This window comes from Sciurus vulgaris, assembly GCF_902686455.1.
Source record: "Sciurus vulgaris genome assembly, chromosome: 5".
In the NCBI taxonomy this organism is placed as follows: Eukaryota; Metazoa; Chordata; class Mammalia; order Rodentia; family Sciuridae; genus Sciurus; species Sciurus vulgaris.
In genome coordinates, this window is record NC_136465.1 from 12,778,609 (window position 1) to 12,797,314 (window position 18,706).

Sequence of the window (18,706 nt, forward strand, 5' to 3'; positions counted from 1 at the left end):
GGAGAGGATTCAACTCTCCAGAGGTAACGAGAGCCAGAGAGCATTAGGTTAGGGCTGCACCTGAAGAGCAGACACAGGCTCTAATCCTCTAAGCCAGAGGTTGTAAGCATCAGGAGCTGGATGTAGGACTGCAGTGGCAGTATGCAGATGAAATCCAGTAGAGCCCAGTGGGCCTGGTGTGGAGGTCATGCAGACATCCAGCCCCTAAAACTTTAACTGTGAGGTCTGGTGAGCAGAATAACTTAATTCCAATTCTTCACACACACCCCCATCCCAAAGGATGGAGCAGGGACTCCTGATGCCTATTCATCGTGACTGACTCCACAACCACGCAGAACTTCTCTGTGTTAGCTGGACAACTAGTGAGGAGAAGCTGGAAGGATTGCTCCCTAATCTCTAGACAGGCCTGGATGGAGAACATCCCTAAGAAACCAAGCAGGTAGCAGCAGCAGTATTTGTAAGGAGGCTGATAAAGCCCCTGAGGCCTGGGCTAAGCAGAATGGCAACGCTAAAATCAAAGAGGGGCTGACCTGTCACAAGGTCCCACTGTTATCTGAAGAAAAGGGAAGCAGACTGAAATCTAGAGCCATTCTCTAGACAGGAAGCCTCAAGGCAGGAGGATTTACAGGGTACCAGAGCTGCTTAGAGGAAGAAGAAGAAATCTGAGAGGAAATGTAATCAGAATTTAGAAGCTAGTTGAATGTGGAGCCCAGGTTTGAAGCGCAGACGATGGTAGGTAAGTGTTCTAGGAAAGATGGGGGAACAATTAAAAAAACAAAAATGGAAAGGCGATCCTTTCATGGAGGGAGGGAGATAATACCCAAATGTGTACTGCCCACCGCATTGGTGGCGTTCAGGAGAAGGCGAAGATGTGACTGTCCCTTAACTGGGCGTGTCAGAGGATGGCTGTGGGCCTTAACACTGCTATGCATCTGATATGGAGTTTCTCCCTCCCAAAAGTCACGTACAATGTTTAAATTGGCATCTTGCTCTCCAGACATGTTCATGGATATTCCTTCTCAAGTGGAGGTTCGATGAGAACGACAGAAGCATGTGCAAAGCCGAAGGGGCGACGTGCTGAGTCGCCACGTTCCTGACTGAGAAAGAAGCAAGCACCCAGCAAGAGCCTGGCCGAGGAAGCGGGCAGCCATCCTCGCCCGAGCCTGTTTCACCAATCAGAAAAGTCCCACTTAGTACTTGAGATCTTTATTTTAGCAAATGAAACAAAAGAACTGCAATAGGCTTAACAGTTCACGAAGAGAAAGTGGAAAACCCCATTTGAGGCATGCACCCTGACACACTGACAGGCACCGGCAGGCCGGGTCCAGAGATTGCACCCTCGGGCTCATGTGTCATCCCAAGGACCTGGAGGCCCTCCCTGGAGGTCTGAGCTCATCCTCCTGGCCGGCCCAAGTTAATTTGCAGAAATGCTTATTTCCTCCAATTTCTCCAACAGCCTCTTAAGGAATTCAGAAAGGCAAACCCACAAAATTAGAACTGCCAGTAGCTCCTGTGTGCTCTGTTGCCAGCCCTGTGATTGTAAGGACTGCTCTGCACTGGAGGTTACCATTCTTCTGCCTCCTTCACTTAATTGACTACGGAGCCAGTGCCACCCTGCAGTGCCCACCTTGGCATTTCTGCAGGCAACAGTTTCATTTAGATCAGATTTAAGGACATCAGGACACTGGTTCCAATTAAAGTACTTTCACGCCCCCAAAGAGCTAACCACCCATGAGAGATGTTGCTTCTTAGATTCAGGGTTATACGTTAGCATCCTCCAAGTTTTAACTTTTTAAAAAGTAACTAGATTAACATTTTGCAGGCCAGTGCTGGAGCAAAGAGACTTTCATTTTCATATTAAGCTAAAGAGCATCTGAAAAGCCATAGACGTGGTGTTTTTTTTTTTTTTTGTTTGTTTGTTTTTTGGTTTTTTCCAGTAGCATATGTCTATGCTATAGGTTGTGAATTCTACAAGTAAATGTTAACAGAAAGAAATTCTCTTAAATGTTTTCTGCCTTGATAAAGAACATTTGAAACCCTACTGAAATACTCCTAACGAAAATGGAGGGAAGGCCGTGAAGATCTTATATCCCGGATCCGCCCAGACTGGTACAGCCATTCTGGATGTCAAGTTTCAAGGTCTAAACAGAAACAGATGGTCAGAGATAAGTCGCTTTCCACAAAATCCATAAACATGTACTGCAGTTGCTCATTTCTGTCTACCAGCTAGAATACCCTTCCTGGATTCTGTGGTACTACATTGATGCATGCTGTTTTAGATCTCCTCAGCCGTGGCTGACCGTTCACTTATAAAATGAGCAGGCCAATCAAAAAAAGAAAGGGAACAATTTTGTTCTCCAGTGTAAGATGTCAAACAGTTGGCTTGCACTAAGGAGCATCTCCACTCTTCACTCCCTGTGCGACAGACCTGACACTGTGGAGGGGAAGGATCATCAAAAAATGTTCTGCTCTCTCTCTCTGCAGGAGCAGGGTCTCTGTATTGTGCAGAATTCCTTCTAAGAACAGCGTGTGGAGGAAAAGAGTCCCCAGCATGTTGCTGACACTGACAAAAATGAATGAAGGAAGGAAAGAAAACAAAAAACTTGGAAACATACCCAAACAACAGTCATTTCCTCTCTCTTTGATCAAAATCATATTTTTTTTCATAAATTTTCCAGAACAGACATAGTAATTCAAATGTGAAATCACTCTTCACCTACTGTCTTTTTTTTATTTGGTTAGAAAACCTTTGGTCAAGCAATCATCAGAACAACTGCCTTTCCTCTGATTATCACAAGCACAGGTACGTCCTTTAATATACTTGGAGAACCTGCAGGTATGTATACTCTGGCCAAGAAAAGTCTGAGAGAAAAATGTTGTTGTTGTTATTTCTAATATGTATCAAGATCCGGGTACTCTTGAATACTAGCTTGCTCCTGTGGTCCAGTTTAATAGTCTTGGACAAAACATACTTGGCAGAATTCTACATTAGAGACTTCAGCATACTGGCAAAAACAGTTTTAACATCTTGTTCTTTTGATAAGTTCAGAGGGCATCCCTAAACCAAAGCAGATAAAAAGCACAAAAGAATCCCAGCATTTGAAAAATAAAAGGGGGAGGGGCTCTGTCAAAGGAACCTACCACTTTGGCACTTTGATTGGGATCTGCAACTCCTTTTGGATCTTTATTTGTAGATTTCTGTAATCAATAAATTACGTTGTATCAGGAACTGCACCAGATATGAGCACACACTCACACACACCTAAGGGCATATACACACACAGAGACCACATTTTCTTACTCCATGAAAAATCTAAGACAGTTTGTAAGTTGCTATGGAGAGGTAATGGATAATGCCAATTAGATAAAGTCTTTTTGGAACCATTAGTCCTTGAAAAAACTTGCAACTCTTTCCTAGAATATGTTAGGTAAGAGATTTTCTCCCATGTACTTGGATAGGCAGAATTAATATTGTCAAAATGGTCAGACTACCAAAAGTGCTATACAGATTTAATGCAATTCCTACCAAAATTCCAATGATGTTTTTCATAGAAGTAGAAAAGGCAATCATGATATTAATTTGGAAAAATAAGAGGCCCAGAATAGCCACTTTTCTCTTCAGCAAGAAAAGTGAAGCAGGAGGCATCACAATATCAGACCGTGAATTATACTTCAGAGCTACAGTAACAAAAACAGCATGGTATTGGCACCAAAACAGACATGTAGACAAATGGAACAGAATAGAAGACACAGAGACAAACCCACATAAATGCACTTATCTCATACTAGACCATAAACATATATTGGAGCAAAGATAGCCTTTTTCAACAAATGGTACTGGGAAAACCGGAAATCCATATGTAGCACAATGAAATTGAACCCATCTCTCACCCTGCACAAAACTCAAAGTGGATCAAGGATCTAGGCATTAGACCAGAGACCCTGCACCACTAGAGAAAATTTAGGCCCAAATATCCATCATGTTGGTTTAGGAACTGACTTCTTCAATAAGATACCTAAAGTGCAAGAACTAAGATCAGGAATCAATAAATGGAATGGTATCAAACTAAAAAGTATTTTCATAACAGAGGAAACAATCAAGAACGTGAACAGAGAGCCTACAGAATGGGAGAAAATCTTAGCAACTGCACCTCAGAGCATTAATCTCCAGAATATATAAAGAACTCAAAAAACTTAACATCAAAAAACAAATAACCCAATCAATAAATGGGCAAAAGAACCAAACAGGCACTTCACAGAAAAAGAAATATGAAAGGTCAACAAATATATGGAAAATGTTCAACATCTCAGGCAATTAGAAAAATGCAAATTAAAACTACATTGAAATTCCATCTCATACCAGTCAGAATGGCAATCCTGAAGAATGCTAGTAACAAAAAATGTTGGCAAGGATGTGGGGAAAAAGGTAGACTCATATATTGCTGGTGGGACTGCAAATTAATTCAACTACTCTGGAAAACAGTATGATAATTCCTCTGAAAACTAGCAATGGAATATTCATTTGACCCAATTACCCCACTCCTTGGTATGTACCCAGAGGATTTAAAATCACCATACTACAGTGATGCAGCCACATTAATGTTCATAGCAGCTCAATTCACAATAGCTAAGCTATGGAATCAATCTAGCTACCCTTCAACATATGAGTGGATAAAGAAAAAGGGGTATATGTACACAATGGAATATTACTTGGCCATAAAGAAGAATGAAATCATGACATGTTTCCATAAATGGATGGAACTGGAGACTCTCTTGCTAAGTGAAATAAGCCAATTGCCAAAAAATATAGACCGAATATTCTGTCTGATATGCGGATGCCAATCCACAATAAGGTAGGGGAGAGAAGAATAGAAGTTCATTGGATTAGTCAAAGGGGAATGAGGGGAAGGGAGGAGGGATGGGAATGGGGAACACAGCAGAATAAACTGGACATAAATTTCCTACATTCGTGTATGAATACATGACCAGTGAAACTCCATATCGTGTACAACCACAAGAACGGGAAGTTACACTCCATGTATGTATACTATGTCAAAATACAATCTACTGCCACGTTTATCTGAAAAGAACAAGGGGAAAAAAAGATATTCTCAAACTTTTTTGAAGTTAGAGCCTTCATTTGGATACTATTCTCCCTGGAGTCCAAATTAAACCCATTTCAAAGACAGAACTGCTTTGGCTCCATGGGGAACAAGAGTATTTGCCCTTTGGCTCCAGCAATACAGTCTGGCACCCTCAGAGACCCCTTGGTGTGGTCTGAGGATTCTAAGAAACCACAGACTGGAAAGTACTCTGATCGCCGCCATTAATCCTTAAAGAGAAATGCTGATTTTGAAATACAGATCTGAGAATCTTGACGTGTTCAGACCTAGTTCTGAGAGTTGTTCAGCTAACAACTTTGCACGAAAGAGCTAGCATTGGGGTGATTCCCTGAGATTTTGCACCTTCCTTCCTTCCTTCCTTCCTTCCTTCCTTCCTTCCTTCCTTCCTTCCTTCCTTCCTTCCTTCCTTCCTTCCTTCCTTCCTTCCTTCCTTCCTTCCTTCCTTCCTTCCTTCCTTTTTCTCTTTCTTTCTTTCTTTCTTTCTTTCTTTCTCTTTCTTTCTTTCTCTTTCTTTCTTTCTTTCTTTCTTTCTTTCTTTCTTTCTTTCTTTCTTTCCTTCCTTCCTTCCTTCCTTCCTTCCTTTTTCTTTTTCTTTCTTTTTTTTTCTTCCTTCTTTCCTTTCTTTCTTTCTTTTTTTTTAACCACTTTGGTTAAAAGAGCTTTCTAAAGCTCTCAGGCTGGCCAAGGCCTCACTGAAAACCCTCACTATGTTTTATTCCAGGACTAGGGTGAGCTGAGCTGAACAAGGCATTCATCTCAGGAGCAGAATTTAGGAGATAAAAGCAAACTCAATAATCACAATAAATAATATGTGAATGTAGTAGTTTTAAAAAATAAAAATTAATTGATGAGAATTCATGATGATATAAAGTGCCAACATTTTAAACAAAGACGGGGCTGCCCAGGATTTCCAGGCTCCTCACTCACCCTAATCCCCCCGTAGCTGAGTGTGTCTCTATCCCCGACTGAGCTGTTCCACCCCAAATCAGAGAGCTGTGAGACTGGCCTTCTCAGGATCCAACAGGATCACCAGGCATCAAAAGGATTAATGCAGTGGACAGAGGCTGCTGCAAGCAACAGTAAGGGCAGGGACGTACCAGGGTGATGTAATGGGGACTTGAGAAACTGGATGGGAGGCTCTCCAGGGTTTCTGCAGTTCTCCGCTAGTGAAAAGAGAGACCATTTCCCTGCAATTAGTACTCAAGCAAATAGGACTATTTCCCAAGCCCATGGCCATCCCTGGAATACATCCCTAGCAAATGTAGGAACACGGAAGGACATGGTAACAATATTCTTCCCTAGGAGGTTGTCTTGCTTCCAAGAATCCAAGACCTGTCTACAAGGCCACGTGAGAGTGGCTTTCTTTACATATTGTGCATGGCACCAGGTGAGTCTGCTAACCTTCAGATCTTAGTAGGTCTGCATACTGAGATTCCACAGCCAGATACATTCCTCAGCATCTGGAAGGGTCTTTTGACCCTCCAGGACTTCCTACTAAAATACAGATGGGTGCTGGACTTGGTGGTGTACACCTGTAATACCAGCAACTTGGGGGGGGGGGGGTGGCTGAGGCAGGAGAATCACAAGTCCAAAGCCAGTCTCAGCAACTCAGGGAGACCCTGTCTCAAAATCAAAAATAAAAAGAGCTGGGAATGCAGCTTGGTGGTTAAGTGCACCTGGCTTTAATACCCGGTACCAAAAAAGAAAAAATAAATAAAATAGAGATGGGCTGGACTGAGGCTACTCTCTTCAAAGTTAAGTCCCTAGGAGACATTAAAACAATTAGAAAGTGTGATCCAGTGGCCAGTGGAAACAAAACCTGGGAGGGACCCTGAGTGTCAGAGGGGAAAAATGAAGCATCAGGAAGTCACACCAAAGATGCCTTCTCCCAAGCACAATTTTGCAGAGGAGTGGCCTTTAATGGGGAACTGAGGTGTCAAATGAGCTTGAGTTAAATCATTATCATTCAAATAATTTTGTGTCATGTAATATAAAAACCCTAAAGGTAAGATGCGATGGTCCAGACTGTGGTAAGACCTGTATTTATAAAGCCCTGTCTATCATCAGTGCATCATTAATAGTAAATTGAATTTATCCAGATACTCAAGAAATATTTATCAAGCTTCTCTCCTCAGTGCCTTTTATTTAATCAAAAAGCCAGAGCTCTTTAAGGAGTTTGCACTCTTGAACTGTAACAAACATGTCCCAGCTCTGCTTGAATCTCTGGCTGGCTTCTATAACTATTCATCTGGGGATCACCTGTTCAGGTACCTTCACCAATCACAGTCCCTTCTCTGGGAGTGCACCTACCTTACATACGAATTTAAGGAAGCCATAATTAGCAAAATAACTGCATCAGCATGTGAGGCACGGAATAATTAAAATAATTAACAAATATTAAGGACTAAATGTGCACCCAACACTGTGACATAGAGCTTCTCATTTAAACATCTAAACCTTGAGGCAAACATATGAGATTGATATTAGCATCATGTAGTTTCATACTGGAAAATCTCTGCAGAGGCTTAAAACTTTTTCACACAGTATTTTCTATATGTAAGAGAAGACAACTAAGACTTTTTTTTTTTTTTTTTTTTTTTACCATGTTGGGCTATCTCTTGTATGATAAAACATACAAATGGATGAAGTTGATAGCAAACTGTCAATTAACAAAAGAAAGATTCGCTGTCCCTCTCTGAATACTCCAGTGAAGTTCAACAGAAGCATTTCTGCCAAAGTGTGGCCTAGGTGCTCCTGGGGGTTAGGAGGAGCATGTTTTCAACATTGGGCAATAAAATACAGGACTTATGGATGCGTAGCTTCTGGATGAAGATTTCTAAAATCCGGAGCTCTGTAAACAGAGCAACAGAAACCAAAAACGGGCGCCACTTCTAAAATCCTGGTGTCGTATTTTCACTGGTATTTGCATCCAGCAAGAGTCCTTTGAAGCTCAGCTTAAGCTTTGAGGCTCTTGCTCCTTCAAGATGCTCTCACTGTTTCATCAGTATGATCTTTGGAAGGATGTTGCTTTTCACATCAGTAATTTATGTTTTAAAAAAAGGAATGACCTCGTAGCTTCTTAATCTGAACACATAATGCTTTCAGTGAGCTGAATGCACAGGAAAACAGCTGTTATGGGCATGAAACAAGTTACTCTATGCAGGAAACTCTGCAGGATTTTACAGCTTCTTTCTCAGGTTTTATGCATTGCTGTGGCTGGTATTTTAACAAACATTGTGCTTTTGTATAAACATACACAAACAAATGCACAAATACTAAGTGCAGAGGTAGATGAATTTGCACAGATGAGCCATCTCTGTGACCAGCCCTCACTTACTTAGGGCAAAAAATAAAAATTTTAAATCCCCTCTGAAGAGCCTCTCCTTCCTATGATAACTGCTATGCTGACTTCTAATACCACAGATTTGCTTTGCTAGTTTTTGAACTTGATATAATCTGTCGTCCTACAGTTTTCTTTTGGGTTTGGCTTCTTTTGCTTCATGGTCTGGTTGACGGATTTATTCAAGTGTTAGACATCGGTCATTCAACTGCTATCCTTTTTCTGTAGTGGTCATTGGAGGAATGTACTGCAATTTGTAGTTTCCTTTTACTATTGGTAGGCTTTTGGACTGTCTTCTCTTTTAATCTTCTGCAAACTATGCTGTTGGAACATTACTGTAAATGCTGTCTGAGGTATAGATTTCTGCTGGGTGCATTCATGTCAGAAGTTACTAGGTCTCAGGCTATGTTTATTGATTTAATATTGTTATTCTTTTAATTCATTTATTAGTTTTATGAAATTATTCTATTGATAATTTTGTTTTGAAACTATAGATCAATATGGGGACAATTGACAAGTCAACAATAGTGAGTGTTCTGATCTATGATCATGCATTTCACTTTTTATTTTGGCATTAAATTATTTATTCCATTAATGTTTTATAGCTTTTCATGCACATCACTTGTCCAATTTAGCCTTAGTTTTTGTATTTGTATGTTATTTTGTTATTTCATTTTGCTTTTTGAATTGTTCCTTGCTCATCTATGAAACCACAATAATTTTTTGTATACTAATCATGGGTCTTGAAATCTTACTAAATTCACTGTTTTGGAGATTCCATAGAATCTTTCCATAGATGAACATGTCTTCTGTTTTACTGAAGATTCAATTTTCTTATTAGACATAAGGATATTCAGTTTATCTATTTCTTTATAAAGTTTGGTGATTTGTATCTTTGAGAACTTTTATGATTTCATTACATTTGCCAATATACTAAAATAAAGCTTTTTCATAATATTTTCTAATTATCAATTTAATATACATAGAATCTCCTGATTCTGATTCCTGATATTGATAATCAGTGCTGATTTTTTTTTTTTCTGAACAGTCTGGCTGGAGAGTTATTAAATTACTAATCTTCTCAAAAAACAATTCTTGGTATTATTGATTTTCTTTGTTATTTTTCTGTTTTCTACTTCATTGGTGACATATTTAAAGTCTCTTGTTCTCTACATATGAGGGATTTATTTGCTTTCCTATTTCCAGTTTCTTAAAGTAAAGGTGTAGGTCATTAATCTGACATCTTTCTTCTTTTATAACATAAGCATTTAGAGTTATAAATTTTCTTCTAATAACTAATTTCACTGTTCCCCACATATTTTGATAAATGTTTAAGTTTCATCTAGTTTAAAATACTTTCTAATTATCTTTTGATTTTTTTTGTTTGATGCATGACTTCTTCAGAATTTGTTATCGAATTCCCAAATAGGAATTTTTTCAGTATCTTTCTGTAACTGATTTCTAATATAATTTTATTTTAAGAATGCCTTTTGCCTGACTTTGATTCTTCTAAGATTATTGAGATTTGTTTTATGAATCAGAATATAGTTTATGTTTGTAAATATTGCACAAAATAAACATTATATTCACTCAGTTTATTCTGCTTGGGAATGGAGTCTCGGTGTCTACCCTCCTCCACTGCTGACTGACAGCCTCACTGTATGGGACCTTCTTACATCACTTCTCCACCTGTCTCACCTCACTTGGTTTAGGACCAGCTCCACCTCATCAACTCATTAACTATGGCAGGTGCAAGCGCCTTACGTGCAGTGGGTGAATATCCGGCAAGACTGACTCAGTCCTCATCTGCTGCTCGTCACCAAAGTATCCTTTGTTCTCCACTCCTCGGGAGTCTCCAGGAGGGCTGTCAGGAAGGAAATAGAACATGGGCACAGCCATGGGGTAAGACTGTTGTTGAAATTAAGTCATCTAGAAAAAAATTTTAAGTACTATGTACGGATTGCCCTGTGAAACAATCAAATCACGATATATTGGGAAGGAATCAACATCAGTAATTTTTCCAAGACCTCTGGAAGACTTCAATGTGCAGCCAAGCTTGGAAACCACTGGAATAATCACTGGGCCACAAGGAAGCATGTAAAGTTGGATTTACTACTGGTCTTATAAGTGTTTAGCAAGAGACACTTTCCCCCTTGGGGTATCCCATGAGGCCACAAAGCTTGTCTATTCTTATTAATATTCCTTCCACACAAAAATTGCAGACATACCTCTGAACTTGCTTCAACTTAATGCATTTTTGGTAACGAATAAATAACATGATCACTCCAGCACCGATAATAACCAGGACAAGTACAATGACCATGATCGTGATATCTGCAACATCAAGGAACATGGGTTTGACCAGGGCGTCAACCTTGGAGCAACAGAATATCAACATTTAATGGAGCCGTTGGGACCCTACTTCTTCCTTCCCTGAAGGACTTTAATCCCCTTCCCCCAGGTATTTTATGCAGAATAAAAAGCCAATACGTTTTACAAATGATCATCTGTAGTACCAATTGACACTCAACCCAAGATTCCATTATATTTCGGAGAACCACAACAGTTCAGCAGAGTTTTGATGGTTTCTTATTAAGTGACTATAGAAAAGGCTTTCCTGTATTGGGGGTTTTCAGAAGAACTGAGTCAGATTATCTAGAAGAGGACATATTCATTCTAAAAGGCAACTATAATAAATAAATTCCATTTGGGTCTCCAAACATGCAGAATAGTAATAAAAAAATGCAAATCCATTACAAAGACAACAAATATATAGCAAACGAGGAAAAAAAGGAAAAAGCTTTCTCACTATGCAGGCTTTTGATATATGTGAGATGTTGTATTTTAGGATGCTCACTGGTAATGTTTAAGGTTTCTTCCCAGTCCGTAAGTATCTGTCCTTCCTCACACTGGCATTCAAGTTCATTGCCATCCACCTGGAAAATCAGAATTTTATCAAATGACTGACAGAAGCTATGTTTCACACCTCATTTTGGTTCGCATTAATTCTACATCAAACACACACACATGCACACACACTTACTGATCAATGAATTCTACTGCATACTAAAATCAATGCTGCACAAACATAAGCAAATATAATACAACTAGCAAACACCTTTGTAGAAGACCTTTGCACAAAAGAATAATATCAACAAATTCAGAAGATGAACAAGACAAGCATGACTTATCTCTCCAGAAAGCATTCATGTCTTTAAAAAATAGACTCTGCTAGAGTTGGACCCATCACAGTCAAAGAGCAGACACTAAGCCTAGTAAAAATGAGATAATACCAACATGGGAAAAAGTGGTGGCAGAAAGTTTAGTCCATCAAAGAACACTGTGTGAGACCTGGAAGTCGTCCACTGGAGTTAAATCTAGGCTTGCTGGCTTTCCCCCAAACATATCTGTGTGTCTGGTTCCATTTAAAAAACAGGGCATAGGAATATTATTCATTTCCTAAGGTTATTTAAATGTTATTGGACACACACACACAAACACATATATTTGCACATAAAATATGCAACATTTGAAAGTATGGAATGCATATTCAAATAAATATTAACAAGTGATTAACTGGGTTTAGGGAAGATGTTACCCACAAATATAAACTGCTAGAATTCAACAGGGCTAAATCTTAGAATAATTTTTGGTTGTTTTTCTCAAAAATTTTAGGGTAATGGTGTCATTCAATTATGTGACATTGTAATAGGGTAGATTTTAAACTTCAGATTTCAGCTTCGTATGTTACTGGATTTCTAGATTACCTATCTAATAACGCACTTACCTATAATACTGGCAGTATTTACGTGTAATAATACCTGGTTTGACTCTTTGCATTAATTATACTTATGATACATGAAAAAACGGATCCCAAATATATATTTCATTTAAAACATCTGCACACTCACACACAGGCTCAAGAATAAAGGTTTCCCTCACACCCCAACTCCTCACACACATTATATATCATCATCCACTTATCAGGGAAAGCATTCGGCCTTTGTTTTTTTGGGATTGACTTATTTCACTTAGCATAATATTTCTCCAATTCCATCCATTTATCTGCAAGTGCCATGATATTATGGTATGAAAAATGGTGGACTGAGACAGACATCATGACCCTATGTACATATATGATTACACGAATGGTGTGAATCTACATCGTGCACAACCACAGAAACAAAATGATGTACCCCATTTGTGTACAATGAATCAAAATGCAGTCTGTAAAAATAAAAATAAAAAAATTTTAAAAAGAATCTAAAAAAAAAAATGAATAAAGGCTTATGTAAACAACTGTCTGGTGAGACCTCAGCTTAAGTAGCAATCGGCTCTTACAGAATTTTCTTCGCACTCAGAGGGGCAGCTGGTTGTGTTGTAGGCGTTCTCAGAGTTCACACATTCCCCGTTACTGCACACCTGGAAGCGAAGCAGCCAACACAGATTAGAATGACTTATGATTTATGTACACTGGAACCTCCCACAGTCACATGGGAGATTCTACATCCCACTTTAGGTGATTTAGTTGCATTTTGTATGATTGTTTTCAATTGTGAAATTGCACATGTAGAATCTTTGGTGGATGCAGCAACCCTCTCTCAATGATTGATGAAAGTATTATGTGTGCAAGTATCGTTACATATGAGCTCAGTAAATATTGAAGTATTTATACCCTTATTCTTTGAATGTTAATTTGCCAAAAATATCACAATTATACTCACAATGTTTTCTTCTATTTCCATTGAGTTTCTTCTGATTTCAAGTGAGGGTCTAAGCTTTTTAAACCATGTTTATTTGTTGGGCATTGTATTAATATAAATTAATATTATTTATGCTGAATACTTTCATTTTTAAATTTTCTATTTGTTCTAATTTGTTGTACATGACAGTAGACTGCATTTATACATTTTGAGAGATCATACATAAATGTATAATCATTTTTCTGATTATACATATTCTATGATCACATCAGTCATGCAGTCATGTATGTACATAAGGTAATAATGTCTGTTTCACTCTACTATCTTTCCTACCCCCATACCACTTCCCCTCCCTTCACTCCCCTCTACCTAATATAAAGTAACTCTATATGCTGAATACTTTTAGATTCTAATTTTGTAAAAATAATTATTATGTACTCATATTTTAATGCTCATAATCAAACTATTAGGAATAAATAACTAGAATTTTGTCAAAATTGAATTGATTCTTGTTTTGCTTGTAACTCATTTTTAATAATCTATTTCCTCATTTCATCTTTTTAATTTAAGTTCATTTCCCAGTTGGCTAAAATAGCTTCCTGATTCTTTTTTATTTTCCCTCAGAAAAGTCAGTGCCATCTGTATGTTGTATATGATTTCTTAATCATAAGGATGTCTCTCCTCGCTGGGAATGCAGAGTCCTGCAGCCACGTGGCGGGCACTTTGCTATTTTCTAACCAGACTGCACGTGCTCTTGCTGTATGACCCAGCAGTCGCTCTGCTTGGTGTTCACCCTGGAGAGGTGAAGGCTTGCCCCACACAGGGGCCTTTGCGTGGGTGGTCACAACAGCTTTGTTCATAAGTGCCAGCACCTGTGGAGCGCCAGGGTGTCCTTGAGCAGGTGGGTCAGTGACTAGGCATCTAGACAGTGGTGCATCAGGTGGGACTAGCAGGCTAAGTGCCATCAACTAGGAAAATACATGGAGGAGAGTTGACTGATGATTACTAAGTGGGAGGAGGAGCCGCCTGCTGCATGATCCCAACTGTGTGGCATTATGGAAAGACAAAACATGGGGACAAGTAAGAAAATCTGGGGTTTCCAGGAGCGGGAGAGAGGGAGGGATGGACAGGCAGAGCACAGGGGACTTTTAGAACAGCAGAACTACCACTCTATGAGGCCATAGTGGAGGTTACACGTCACCACAAATCCACTGAAATCCATAAAGTGTACAGCATCTTCGTCTTCATTAGGTTAACTCTAACAAGGATACTGGGTGATAATTATGAGTTTGCTTGGATTTCTCATTGTAACAAACGTGCCACTCTGGTGGGAGATGTTGATATGGTCGCTAAGGAATAAGGGAAATCTCTGGGCCCTTGGCTTTTTTTGACTGTTAGCATACCACTCTGTAAAAAGAAACTATGAAAATCTAGCTTTTTAAGACTTCTTTTCCATGTATACTGTTGGGTGGGGGCCACCATCTTCACCTTCTCAGGTCGGCTTCCTCTGTTCATGCCTGAGAATTCTCGTACGTCTCCTGCCATTTGTTCTCTTTGCCTGCCTTTCTGCATACAGGACGAAGCATGTGGACTGAGTGCTTTAAAACCTACGCAGATCTTTCTTAAGTTTTCTAGCGCAGCTCAAGATGCTGAGATCTGTGTTATTTTGATGTTGTCATTTGATGTTGTCATTTCCGTATGTCTAATAAGGAGACAATGAGGAAGACAGTTTCTCAGCAACTCTTCTGTGCCAGAGAAAGGACTAATTAGGTTCCTCCTTCCCTCCCCTCTGCTCCTCTCCTCTCCTCTTCGTGTTTCTCCTTTCTTCCTTGCTCTCTCTTCTTTTTGTCTCCTTTTCTATGCTACTGGCACCGTCGTATAATGAAAGAAAAGAGCTTGGGAGCTCTGAGATGTTTGCCCTGTCTTCCTGGACCAAACAAAAATCACCTAGCAAAAATAAATACGAAGAGAATGCAAAAGTTTTTTTTTTCCTGGATTTGAAGATCATTATGCTTAAAGACTGTATTCCAATGAAAACAACGAGAGGAAAAGCTCTTTGCAGAATCCAGTGCACTCGCAGAATCAAGATGTCCCTGTCTTCAGTCCCTGCTGCCCTTGATGGAAGGGATGCCAGATCTTTGCTTTATACCTGAGCTGATTTTCCATATCCAAAGTGAACTGAAAATTGACATTTTCTTTGACCTGATGCTGCTTATATACTTTATCTTGTTGAATGTCCTTATGTTTTCAGGTTTTTGGTTGATACACGTATCTTAATTTTCACCATTTTGATATTCATTAGATCACATTAGCAGGAAACAGTATAGCTAAAATATATGGACTTGAAATGTCAGTCACTGATAAATCATTACATTTTTGGGCTCTCTTTCTTTCCATCCTGAATTGTTGCTGTCCAATTTTTACTTCTCTTTCACGTTTTACAAATACCACTGTAGCATTTGTGGGTAGTAGTATCTAGAAGGACAGGAAGCAGGTCCTAGAGAGGCCCTGTTTAATTTCAAATAGTTGATTTTTTTAAAAGTATTCTATGCTTTTCACATATTCTGGATGAGTTGGCTATTGCTCATAGCACAGATTGTTTATAGCATTTTTCCTTGGTATGAGAAACCCTTTCCCATTTGGTCTCAATTTGTTCAACTGTTTCTTTGGCCATTGCACCTCAAGCTCAAGCCACCTTGAAATTATCGATCATCTGAATATGCTGTACTTTTACCTTTGTACATTAGGTAGGCATTTCTTCATAAAGGCTTCTCTGCATTCCCATGTTTACTGCAGAACCATTTATAATAGCCAAGTGTTAGGGCAGGCCTAAAATGGCTCTAGTTAGGCTTCCTTGCTCAGCCTGCCGGTGAGTTATGTTATGTTTTTTGTGTGTAACCAGGCCTGAGAACAAGTTGCATGATGGTTTGTCAAGGCCAGAAACACTGATTCAGCGTACAGAATCAAGGTCATAAACATTACCTTGTGAGCATGTGCCCCCTTAGGTAACCTGTTGGCAGTGTGCCTTCTTGGTTTGGCCTGCATATAAAAGGGGCCTATGGAAAAGACTCCAGGGATAAATAGGCTAATGGGGACTAAAATGGAACTGACTAGGGGCTGAAACTGAGGTTGGAGGCTGGAAGCTGTGGGTCACCACTGAATAAAGCACGTCTACTATGCCAACTAGTACCTGCTGAACCCGGAATCTGTTTCCTGGTTCACAGCCCCTGTACCGCACCAAGGCATGGAATCAACCTAAGTGTCCATCAACAGATAAAGGGATAAAGAAAATGTTTCATGTATACACAATGGAATATTACTTGGTCATAAGAAAGAATGAAATCCTGTCATTTGTGGTAACATGGATTAACTGGGAGATATTATATTAAATGAAATAGGCCAGGTATAGAAAGAGATTAAATTCTGTATGTTCTCCCTCATACGTGGAAGCTAAAAAATATTGATAACATGCTAAAAATGTTACTCATGAAAGTAAGGAGGAGAATTGTGATTACCAGAGCTGGGGAGGATGGGAAGAGGAGAGGGCAGGAAGAGTTTGGCTGGTGGATACAAACTTACAGTTAGGAGGAATAAGCCAGAGGAATAAGCCCTCTCATTCTATGATACAGTAAGGTGACCACAGTTCACATCTATTTACTGTATGTTTCAAAATAGAAAAAGGATTTTGAATGTTCCCAACACAAAGAAATGAAACTTAGGTGACAGATACACTATCTACTCACGTTTGCTTATCACATGTTGCACAAATGAATCAAAATATGATGTTGCATCCAACAGACAAGTACTATTATTAAGTATCAGTTCAAAATAATGTCAAAGGTGGGAAATAAATATACATCATAAATAAATAAAATGCCCCATTTTCTCTGAGTTAAAAATGTTCATTACAACCTAGGTGTCCTTCAACAAATGAATGGATAAAGAAAACGTGGTCTATATCCACAATGGAATATTACTCAGCCGTAAAGAAAAATGAAATTAGGGCATTTGAAAGTAAATGGATGGAACTAGAGACTATCATGCTAAGTGAAATAAGCCAATCCCCCCCAAAACCAAAGGCCAAATGTTCCCTCTGATACACGGATGCTAATGCACAAATAAGGCAGGGACAGGGAAGAATAGGAGTTCATTGGATTTGACAAAGGGAAATGAAGGGAAGGGAGAGAGGATGGTACTAGGAAAAGATAGTAGAATGAATCAGACATAAATTTCCCATGTTCATATATGGATATGACCAGTGAAACTCCACATCATGTACAACCACAAGAAAGGGAAGTTATACAGCATGTATGTATGATATGTCAAAATACATTCTACTGCCCTGTGTAACTAAAAAGAACAAATGAAAAAAATTTTAAAAATGTTCATCAAGCCAAAGCTGAAATTCAAGATGCTGTATGTATTCTACAATCAGCCAGATACTTCTTTTCAGATTCCAAATACATACTGACCACAATGCTAGGGAAGCACTTTTGTTAAATTGTACTGCTCTGTGTAAGTGAATGTATGAAATTTTCACATACACTCATCTTTAAGCCATCTGTGTCCAGCACAGTTACTGACAATCTGTGCTTGACCAGTCAGCATGGTTGAACAAATAAAGTAAGTGAAAGTATGCCTCTTTATGGTCACATTAATTAGAAAATCTAAAGTTTAATTCCATTAGATGTCTACCTATTAAGCATATTCAATGACACCCCATTTAGTATAACTAAAATTAAATAAAAGAGTATTACTGTACTATTTTTGCTATTCTGTTATCAATAATAAAAATGAGTTGCTTTCCCATATATAAGGCCCTCTGGAATCAATTACAGGATCCAGTGATGTTTTTGAGCAGTTAATCAAAGATGCCTTCATAAATTCAGGGTTGAAATCTTACCATTCCGTCTCCACATTTTGTTCCTGTATGCACCAGGCCAATATCCTCAGAATTGTGGTGTAAAAAGATGGTTTTGCATTTGACAGTGGTGTTCTGCTTTGTACTCTTCATGTAATAGGTCTTTTCTTCTCCGAGAAGAGATGACTTCTGTCCCCCAGTACAGTATATCTTTCCACATCTGACATCTCTGAAGGGAAGGGAGGGCATTCTCAGACTTAGGAGCAAAAACAGACCTTTAGAGAGTAGGCTGTCAGCCAAGGGGCCCAATCACTGCAGGCTCATTAGCAGGGCAAAGGGGCCAAGACAGGCTGAAGAAACCATTAGACAGGTAAGCCCTGACCCTGGGAACTGAAATGAGTAGATACCATGTGTAATAAAGCATTTAAAAAATTCCTCCATGTTCCTCAGAAGTGAAGGGCAGTTCAAGTTTACACCTTAAAGTCACGCTGATTCAAATGGCGAATAGGAAATATTCTTCTGTCAACTTGAACTAACATTGACTTTTGAGGATCTTTCACCTCCTATACTCAGGAGTAAGTTGAACCTGGCCATCTGTTTTTGTGGTATTGTTTTCAGTCCAAATCCTGGCTTGGTTGGTTGCTTTTTTGTTTATTTGTTTGGCACGTCAAAAGTCCTG

General features: G+C 39.1%; 1 protein-coding gene across 6 annotated transcripts in view; it reads right to left on the reverse strand.

The window, feature by feature from the left end:
• Positions 1-1,184: 1,184 nt before the first annotated feature.
• The window catches only part of ADAM7 (ADAM metallopeptidase domain 7), a 48,596-nt gene continuing 31,074 nt past the window's right edge, over positions 1,185-18,706 (reverse strand). For 3 of the 6 annotated variants that reach the window (XM_079142271.1, XM_079142267.1, XM_079142270.1), the window contains exons 16-23: positions 18,070-18,256; positions 12,805-12,885; positions 11,273-11,399; positions 10,692-10,797; positions 10,228-10,327; positions 6,221-6,286; positions 3,142-3,198; positions 1,185-2,141 (exon numbers count right to left, since the gene is read on the reverse strand). In XM_079142271.1, the coding sequence (XP_078998397.1) occupies positions 2,085-2,141; positions 3,142-3,198; positions 6,221-6,286; positions 10,228-10,327; positions 10,692-10,797; positions 11,273-11,399; positions 12,805-12,885; positions 18,070-18,256 (781 nt within the window). In that variant the 3' untranslated portion in view covers positions 1,185-2,084. The remainder of the gene's footprint in view (positions 2,142-3,141; positions 3,199-6,220; positions 6,287-10,227; positions 10,328-10,691; positions 10,798-11,272; positions 11,400-12,804; positions 12,886-18,069; positions 18,257-18,706) is intronic. The other 3 variants (XM_079142268.1, XM_079142269.1, XM_079142272.1) reach the window with 3 other exon arrangements.